Genomic DNA, 10477 nt, shown 5'->3' on the forward strand with positions numbered 1-10477 from the left:
GAGATAGGACCTACTTAAAGTGTGGTTCCTGTGGAAATAAGCCTCGGCTTTCTAGGATCTCCTTTTAGTTGACCTTGTACCAGTGATTTGTACTGTCATGAAACTGTACTTTTTCTATTGCAAACTTCTAATAAATTCTTCAATCAATCAATCAATCAATCAATCAATCGGTGTTTTGTGTGTGGGGAGGGGAGTCAGTCGCTGCTCCTCTACCACAGTAAAGTGAAGCTGGTCTCTGCTCCTGTACTACAGACACTACGGTATGACGTCAGAAGCAGGAAGTAAACAGAGTGTAAACAACAGAGCAGCGTGTCTCTGAAGATGACAGAAACTGGAGCGCAGGTTGGAATCTATATTCTAATTCCTTTTATCTTTTTACCTTTTCATTACCTAGTACCTCCATATTTGAATATATTGACCCGATTCTATTAGTGTCTTCCGAATCCTTCTAAGGTTTTTTGAAAAGCCCATGTTTCTATGTCAGTCAGGCGTAGCCCTGAATACAATACATGACTCTCAGTCATGTATTCAGGGCTAATGTCAGTGGTTCTCTAACTTTTTCATGTGTAGGATCCCCAACATGATGTATTTAGCCACGGACCCCCAACTAAAAATATTTAATTCCATATTTAGTTTTTTTTTTTTTTTTTGCAAAAATAGCAGATCCACAAGCCACAAGTATATCTTCTATTTTTCAATAGCTAAAGCTTTTTTTCCCCCTTTTTTCTCGTTTTAGTAAATCATGTTAAATGAATTAAAACCCCTACAACTTCATCATACAAGAGTGTCTCATATAAGTCGTGACAATAACAGATCTACAAGCTTGATAATGACAAATGAAGGGGTTTGAAAATGCAGTGTTTTTTCCCACTCATTGCTGCATGTCTGTCATTTAATGTCTCTATGAAAAATGAGTACTACAAAGGACCCCCCCATGGAAACAAGCCATAGTGCTTTCTTGGGTTTAAATCCTAGTAGCCTATTGTGCTGTGCTGTGCTTTTCCTATGCAAACAGCTAATAAAGTATTCAATCAATCAATGATCTACCAAAAGATCCTGTTGTAATTATTTTAACTTCAACGTTTTCAGGCCAAGGACCGCTTAAGAGAGAGATGAAGCAGAGACCCCCTCAACCTTCTCATAGATTCCATATAGTTTAATCCTTTGACAGCACAATCATCAGTGTATTTTGGATTCATGTCAATTCGTGTTGTTTTCAGATATTTAACCACCTGAACCGTCAATACTTAATTAACTTGACCTTTCACTCTCTACCTACTGTGCTCTTTTTCCCCCTTCTACGCCAAAAATAGCCAATCTACAAGCTCACAACACCTCGCAGTGGTTCAAGTGGTTAATATAAAAAAGGAGGAAAAAAGGTTTCTATCACACAAAGATTTGGAGGACCCCCTGTAGTAACTCTGAGGACCCCTGGCCCTTAGGGGTCCCGGACCCCCTGTTGAAGACCCTTGTTTTAACTTATGCCTTTAGTTTTCCCTAATGGACTCCTACAGTAGCCTACTATAATACATGTATTTCGTTCAAGAAGTATTATATTCCATTGATTGATTGATTGATTGATTGATTGATTGATTGATTGATTGATTGTAAACAAATACACATTATGCATATTACACAAACAAGCCCCCTTTCATTTCATCAAGACATTTAAAGACATACAATAAATTATACAGGACATGATTAACGTCAGGAGCATATTATGTACATACAAGGGAAAAAAAATAGTTGGGGTAGGGTGGGGGCTTTTAGGATTAATCTTCATGTCTTTATTGATTTAGTCTAATGTTGTGTGTGTGTGTGTGTGTGTGTGTGTGTGTGTGTGTGTGTGTGTGTGTGTGTGTGTGTGCGTGTGCGTGCGTGCGTGCGTGCGTGCGTGTCAGTTGTTCTCCAGACTGGAGGGCAGACGTTGTCTCAGAGACATCGAACCACGACTGTTCCCCGACGATGGAGGACCTGAGCAGGGTAGCTGTCTGTCTGTGTGTCTATCTGTGTGTATGTCTGTCTGTACAGTATTTGTCACCTGTCCATTGTCTGAGCCCCATACAGTATACTATGCGCTCACTGGAGGAATGTGTTCTGTGTGAAACCTGTGGGGGAAGTGCAGATATTTGACTTAACACATGTTTTCTGCCAGAACTTTCAAATGAATATGAAACTAGATGACAGTATTGTTTGTTGTTTCATCGAATGGATCCCCATTAGCTGACGCCGGGGAGACAACTAGTCTTCCTGGGGTCCATATAACATACATTAAAAAATAATAATAATAATAATTTAAATTTAAAATGTGAGATGGTAACAATAGCTGACCCCATGTCACAGCAATTCTCTCTCTTTCTCTCTCTGTCTCTCTGTCTCTTTCTCTCTCTGTCTCTCTCTAACAGGTGAGGTGGTAGAGATCCATGGATTAGAGGGGACAGGTAACACAATTAACTCAATAGTATTTTTAAGAAACAAATCAAACCATGTTTGAAATGCACGTTTATATTGACCCGTAGCTTGCAGTCTACAGCACCTGCGACTGAAGAGAAAAACTAAAACTCCCATAATGCAACAGGAGATAACTCAACCATGCATAGCCTATAATTGTTTAATCGCAGGCACTCAATGTGTTAATAATAGTGTGTGTGTGTGTGTGTGTGTGTGTGTGTGTGTGTGTGTGTGTGTGTGTGTGTGTGTGTGTGTGTGTGTGTGTGTGTGTGTGTGTGTGTGTGTGTGTGTGTGTGTGTGCGTGCGTGCAGGTAAAACAGAGCTGCTGTACCATGTGCTGTGCAGGTGCATACTGCCCCAAGAGGCCGGAGGCCTGCAGCTAGAGGTGGTGTTCATCGACACGGACCTGAACTTTGACCTCCTGAGGCTGGTCACCGTCCTGGAGGCCAGACTGACCGCAGGTGAGGGGCGTCAGCAATATGACAGGGGTCGTACATAGGGATGGAGCTCTTTAATTTAATTGATAATGAAATTCCTGGAAATATTTTTCCAGCACTGGAAAAGTTTTGGAATTGATCAAGGGTCCTGGAAGGTCCTGGAAAATATAGCTATGCATTTTCTTTGGTTATTGATTTTGTTAATACCTCAAATTAAATGACAAATTAAACATTGGCCAAATTGTCAAATATTAGAGGCAGAAATTGTGAAAATAGCCGATCTACATGCTCACATGCGTTGCGAGGCGTTGTGAGCATGTAGATCTGCTATTTTCACAATAGAAACGTGTTATACAAAATTCCTCAACTCTTAGTGCTCGTCAGGGTGCCGGGTTCCCAGTTAAAATATGATTATTTCGGGGGTCACAGCTCAAAAAGGTTGAGAACCACTGGCATACACTACCTGTCTTTGGGCATTGAGCATAGGAGTAAGTGACTTGTTATTGAGCTGAATTATTGTTATATAGTCCTGGAAATTGGGTTAAATATTCTGGAAAAGTTTTGGAAATTAATTGGTAAAATGTGTGGGAACCCTGACCTTATCAATCCTGCTTATTGAGCCGGGCTTTTATCGAGCCCACTATTGAGCGTTTTCCAATATTTTGTGGAAAGATGTGAGACGGCAAATTCTGAACATAACTCTTTTACTGGCCAGTTGTTGTGACTGTGAGTTTGTGGCTGACCACCATCTATATAGATGACAATTGACAAAAGTAACAAATATTACCATTAAATCAATCTTTCATTAGTGTGCAATACGTGTTAAAAGGCTTTGTATTATGAATAGTTGTGTAATAATTTCTTGATCGCCTCTTGTCTTGATTGTTTAAACATGACGTCATGGGCCACTATGCTCGATAACAAGCTTGATAAGCCCAAAGCTTATTTATAGCGGGTACTCAATAAATGTGTTATCGAGTTTCGGGCTCCATCCCTACTCATCAGTATATCAGGGGTCGTACACCAGGGTTTCTCAGGGTTGCCTCACCTACATGAAATCACCTTTAATACAAACGTGCGTGCGTGTGTGTGTGCGTGTTCAGGTTTGTCCTCAGACAGTGAGGATGACGAAGGCTCTGCTCTTCGTCTCTGCTTGTCCCGCCTCCTCCTGCTGCAGTGCTCCTCCTCCTCTCAGCTCCTGCTCTCATTGGTCAGCCTGGACTCTGCCTTCGCCGCGCGGCCCGGCCTATCGCTGCTCCTCATCGACAGCGTCTCCGCCTTCTATTGGCTGGACCGCTGCGGGGGCGGGGAGAGCCCGGCCAATCAGGAGCAGACGCTCAGGAAGTGCTCCGAGCAGCTGGAGAGACTGCTGAGGTAGGTGTCTGTCTGTATGTCTGTCTGTCTGTCCAAAAACACAATCTATGTGTTGAATAACATGATTATCTTGATGTATGTCCATTCTTAAAGTCACTGGCGATAGACTGTTTTGAGAGAATATGTATGTTAACTAAGTCTGAGCAAGTGCACTTAGTATATTTTATTAAAGACATATCTACAGTATTGCCATGGCAAAACTACTGTAATATTTTGGAGATGTGCGTGCTTCCTCCTCTGCTCAACACTACTGTATTGCCTGGTAATACTACTTTTTCTCCAGACCAAATGGCATTTTTATTATAACATCTTGCTTCCATTATAGTGTAAGACATGCAATGTACTACATTTCTGGTGTGACATTTCTTAACATAACATAACTTTAAATGTCCCAGCCAAAAAGACGTGTGGGACGCCCCAAAATTTACGCAGCGCACGCTTCATGTGGGAAAACCCCCAAATTGATGGTACTCAACAGAAAATCCCAAGGTTGGCAGGTCTGCTGTTTGTCTGAGATTGATTCTTTTTAAAATTCTCACTGTATGTGTGTGTGTGTTCATTCGCGTGTGCGTGCTCGTGGGTGTTTGTGTTCATGTGCGTGTGCGTGTAGAGATTACAGGTTCACGGTATTCGCCAGCTGTCAGGCCATTCTGAAGAACTACCGCTCCTCAGGCTCCTCCCACTCCTCATCTAATCCCGCCCACCCCTCATCTAGCCCCGCCTCCTGGCAGTGGGACAGACAGTACCTGTGTCGCCCGTGGCAACGGCTGGTCAGCCACAGACTGCTGTGTGCCAGGCAGCCTGGGACCAACATGGATGCCTGTGCAGGTATTTTACCCTGGCGGCATTTATTGCAGTGAAGATCACTGAGATTAACGATTTAGATGTTTGTTTGTTTTTTGTTTTTGTTTTTTCACGTTGAACCGGGTTAGACTGTATATTAGAGGTCTTCACGGGTCCAATTCTACCTACCCGAACCCAAATGGACCGCGAAAAATGTACCCATACAGAACCAAATGGACCCGCCTATTATTAAACTGTGTGTGTGTGTGTGTGGGGGGGGTTCAAGAAAATGACATCAATATTTACTGCCGTGGACAGATTTGAGCATCAAATGACAGCTGTTACAGCCAATCGTGTGTCCACTCGGGTATCAGTGGAACCGCCAATCTCACTGTCAGAGCCCCAAGCTCCGGGACATGCAGTAGTGGTTCCGACCCACTCCCGAAGTCACTTCTTGTGAGTGGACCCGCACCCGGTACCGGGTCGGATCCTGGGTAATTTCGGGGCTTGGGCCTCCCCGAAGACCTCTAGTGTATATTAAAGTTGGGGGTATAATACAATATAACCACATGTATAATGCTCTCATAACTAGGGATGGAGCTCGTTAAGTTGTATTGCACCTTATCGATCCTGCTTATCGAGCTGGGCTTTTATCAAGCCCACTATTGAGATGACAAATTCTGAACAGAACTGGTGTCTTATTATTGGCCAGTTGTTTTGACTGTGAGCCACCATCTATGAAGATGACAATTAACACATCTGGTGCCAACCCCGAGTTTCCCGAGTTTGTATTGATACCAACGCTGTGCCAACCCCGAGTTTCCCGAGTTTGGGCCGTTTTTGAAAAAAAAAAAAAAAAAAAAAATTCAAAATTTTTTTTTTCAAAATTTTTTTTTGGACCTCCAGAAATGTATTAGGCATGATCGCGATCTCGAAATTGCATGTTTAACCCCCATACCAACCCATTCTTTCAAACATGGCAGCCATGTTTGTTTACATCTGAAGAAAACATAATGGCCCATAAATCATGAATGCCTGAACGGATTTCCAAGCGGATTTTTTTGTTTGAAAGCTGTGAACAGCATCTACACACGTGGTGCATCATCTAGGCATGGGCGTGCACTTTTTACACAATTGCACAATTACATGGAAGTCTATGGTAACCATGGCAACGCGAGACATTGAAGAGAAAAAATCATTGCACCATAAGTGTTAACAAAAGTAAAAAAAAAAATGTGCCTATCATTAAAACAACCATTCATTAAAGTGCAATATGGGTTAAATGGCTTTATATTATGAATACTACCGTAATCATTTCTTGATTTCCTCTTGACTTGATTGTTTAAAGATGACGTCATGGGCCGCTATGCTCGATAACAGGCTTGATAAGCCCAAAGCTTATTGATACCACGTACTCAATAAATGTGTTATCGAGTTTGTAACAAGCTCCACCCCTACTCATAAGGCATTATAACACTTGTTATAATTTTTTATAATTATGCGTAACTGGGACTTATGCATTAATTGTGAACTGCCCTGTGTGCAGGAGGAGCCAAGATGGCCGCCTGTACAGGAGGAGCCAACATGGCCGCTGCGTCCTCTTCCTCTTCTACTACTTCTTCCACGGGAGGAGGAGCAGCCAATCCACAGAGCCGACAGGTGTTCACGTGTCACTGCTCCTCCAATAAGACGAAGGCTCAGAGACACACCTCCTTCAGGGTGACAGAGGGGGGCGTGGTCTTCACATAGACCTGAGGTCCATGAGGGGGGTTCCAGGGGGTCCCCAGCTACCTGATGGATGGTTAGGAACCAAATGGACCCTTACAGGTCTGTAACTCTGAAGCTGGGTTCAAACCTGGATGGTTCGAGCGACGCGATTACAAACAAAGTGAATGCGAAGACGAGACGAACGGGGCGGCGCAAAACGGTCGCCTTGTGTCTTCGCCCCAAATCCAACTGAAGCGACCTTCGCTTCCCCCCCCACTCCACCCATCGCCTCCTGACAGCCAATCAGCGTTGATGTTGTCCGGAGACACAGAAATGGTGTTGGGACTTTTTCCGGGTGTTTGATTCCAACGGGACATGATTGAAAATGTTTTTCCCCACCAAGGGAAGTGGATGCGCCGCATCCAGTTGGCGTTAGCACGCGGCAATACTGCAACGCAATGCTGCGTGCTTCCCTTGAGTGTACAAATGGAACCAAATGGACCCTTACAGGTCTGTAACGCTTGAGAGTTTAACAAATGGAACCAAATGGACCCTTAGAGCTCTGTAACTCTGAGAGGGTGCAGATGGAACCAAATGGACCTTTACAGCTCTGTAACTCTGAGAGTGTGCAAATGGAACCAAATGGACCTTTACAGCTGTGTAACTCTGAGAGTGTGCAGATGGAACCAAATGGACCTTTACAGCTCTGTAACTCTGAGAGTGTGCAAATGGAACCAAATGGACCTTTACAGCTCTGTAACTCTGAGAGTGTGCAAATGGACCCTTACAGCTGTGTAACTCTGAGAGTGTGCAAATGGACCCTTACAGCTGTGTAACTCTGAGAGTGTGCAAATGGGCCCTTACGGGTCTGTAACTCTGAGAGGGTACAAATGGAACCAAATGGACCCTTTAAGGGTCCATTTGGTTCCATTTGTACACACTTTTACAGTATAGATTGTGGCTCCCACAGACATACAGTAATGTTCCATTCACACTGAGAACTGTAACTATAACTTTCTGAACAACCTACAGTATGTTTCTATATCAGTGGTTCTCAAACTTTTTCATGTCAAGGACCCTCTAGAATTATACTGTATGTATTTGACCCCCATCTCAAAATATTTTGTTCCAAGGACCAAGACAAACAAGGATTTGCGTTACAAATGTCTGCTTCAAAAACATATACATTCAAAGATTTGCACACATTTTCATGAATTTTCAAAAATAGCGGATCTACAAGCTCGCAGCTGTGAGCTTGTATATTTGCTATTTTTTAAAGCAAAAAAGAATGGCTAAAGTGGTGACACAGATGTGATAACATGTCATCAAATGGGGGTCCATGGCCTCATGCATGTCAAACCAGAGGGTCCTTGATACTGAAATGGTTCAAAATCACTGCTACTGGATGGTCATAAAGATGTTCTCTTATATGGGGGGGGGGGGGGGGGGTCCCTTGCATACTGTTCTCAAATGGTGGTCCGTGGGCTAACGTGTCGATATGGGGGTCCTTGTCTGACATGAAGAGATGTTTAAGAACCCCTGCCTTACATCTCTGTCTGTTACTTCATGTGAAAGGTTTTGTCACGTCAACATTTTGTGGACAGATACACAGAAAAGACGTACAGTATTTTATTTATTTCTCTTTTTGGACAGACTATGGGCCCTATCCCACACGCCGCCTCACACCATATATGCCTAAACCTTTCAGGATTTCTTTATTTGGTTTGTTTACTATTTAGAAAATCTTTAAAACAAATGTTAAAATACCGTAGTTGATCTACAGCGACAATTTGTGAGCTTGTCGGTTATTTAGATATTCTTTTTCTTTCTTTTTTTTCTCCTTCAAAATACTAGAACGTTTAGGCATGCAGAGTGACGCGACAAAGATACGATAGATACGTTGTTGTTTTTCCTCACATCAGAACAATGCGATTTAGCATTTAAAATGTCATAGTTAAGACAACATACTGTATTTGTTAAGGTAATACAGTATGTTTTTTTTTCTTTTCTTTTTTTTCAGTGAATGTGATACTTTGTAAATACAAAAACAGCAAAAAAGCTCAGGACTGGCATGCTCTGTCATTTTTGTTTGTTTATACGAGATGATTTAGGCCTAGAATTATTTAATTCTTTAGCTATTGAAAAATAGCAGATATACAAGCTCACGGCGCGGCACAGAGGGCCATGCTGCACGCTTGAAAATCTGCTATTTTTGAAAATATCTTTTTAAAAGCGAACATTTGTAACTCAAATATTTGCTTCTGGGTGGTCCCTGGAACTACATATTTTGAGATGGGGGTCGGCGGCCAAATACATGTAATTTTGGGGGGTCCTTGACATGAAAAAGTGAGAACCACTGATTTAGAAGAAGGATTTAAAAGACATTTATAGACTCGTCGGGTCAAACATATTCACTCGGTGCCGCGCTGTGGGCTTGTATATCTGCTATTTTTTAATAGTTAAAGTTATACCATGTAGCTTTTTTTATAAAACAAATCTTAAAATTGTCCTAACTGTTAAATCGCTAAAGTTTTAGAACCCCCACTCTGTTATTTTCAGCTTCTGAAGCCTTCTCTTTATATGTTTTCTATGAGTTGTGAGGGGGGGAGAATTTCCCGGCAAAATGATGTCATCTCCCACATGATACACTACCGGCCAATCACAGCGCCGATCATACACCACCGGCCAATCACAGCGAGTCTTGCTGTCTCTAAAGGAAGTAGCTTCCCTCAGCAACTGTGTTTACATTGGTGAAGGAATCTTGCTTGCTACTCCCTCAATTCTGGTCTACGGAATCGTATCGGCAAGGCGGAGGTGCTCGCAACGGCCGCGGTGGTCCGCGGACCCCCGTTCCGGTGGTCCGCGGCGACTCCGGCCGAAAAAAGCAATACCGCTACTGACCACTAGTTGAGCAGCTTCCACAGTACAGCTTTAAAGCATACAATAACGGTTAAAGTGGTTCAAATCTAAAGTGACACAGATTTGCGTTCAGGCCTAAATGGGTTATAAGGGAAAGAAATCACACCCAGTGTGAAGTGAGCCATGCCTTTGACGAGTTGATTACAATTACATCAAGCTATATGAACTAGACAGATTCTAGTTCAGAAATAGAAATAGATTCTAGAAAGTAAATAAATAAATAAATAGAAATTTGGTTAAAGTGAAATTTCTTCTGTAATATTATTAAACAATATTTAACTTTAACATATATTTGTTTTGTTTTATGGCATACAGCTCATGATTACCAAACATCCATATCTCCAAATATTACAATATTATAGGAGACCTCTCAAAACAAGGATTTATAATACAGCAACGTCAACCTTCTAAAGTCCCAGAGTTGTTTGAAGTCCACTGTGAAGTTTCCGCTTCAGTTTGATTTGGGATGTTATGGAATTTGCTGACTTTTTACACAATATTCTATTTCTTTTTAGATGAATCTGTATATACTGTATAATTATGTCCATTCACTTCAAGGCTGCACAACAGCACCACTCGGTGGCTGCAGCGGGTACAGGATAGGTGGGCACTAGACTAGGGATATCTGGGCACCTCCATGTAAAATTGGCTATTTTTCCCCCCACAACATAATCATCAGGTATTATGATTATACTTGGAGGAAGATTTTATTTTTGAGCGGTGGTAGACCGCTCCATAGCATGGCCGTGTGTGTATCCGTGTATGTATCCGTGTATCCGTGTATGTATGTATGTATGTATGTATGT

General features: G+C 42.3%; 1 protein-coding gene across 1 annotated transcript; it reads left to right on the forward strand.

The window, feature by feature from the left end:
- Positions 1-296: 296 nt before the first annotated feature.
- xrcc2 (X-ray repair complementing defective repair in Chinese hamster cells 2) lies at positions 297-6794 on the forward strand (the record flags this gene model as incomplete). The annotated part of the gene is made up of 7 exons (XM_080744749.1): positions 297-342; positions 1902-1983; positions 2406-2441; positions 2763-2912; positions 3992-4262; positions 4873-5090; positions 6592-6794. Exons 1-7 carry the CDS (start codon positions 322-324, stop codon positions 6792-6794), a joined length of 981 nt encoding a protein of 326 aa, XP_080600875.1. The 5' UTR covers positions 297-321.
- Positions 6795-10477: the final 3683 nt, after the last annotated feature.

This window comes from Nannobrachium achirus (genome assembly GCF_963921795.1).
Source record: "Nannobrachium achirus genome assembly, chromosome: 16".
Taxonomy (NCBI): domain Eukaryota; kingdom Metazoa; phylum Chordata; class Actinopteri; order Myctophiformes; family Myctophidae; genus Nannobrachium; species Nannobrachium achirus.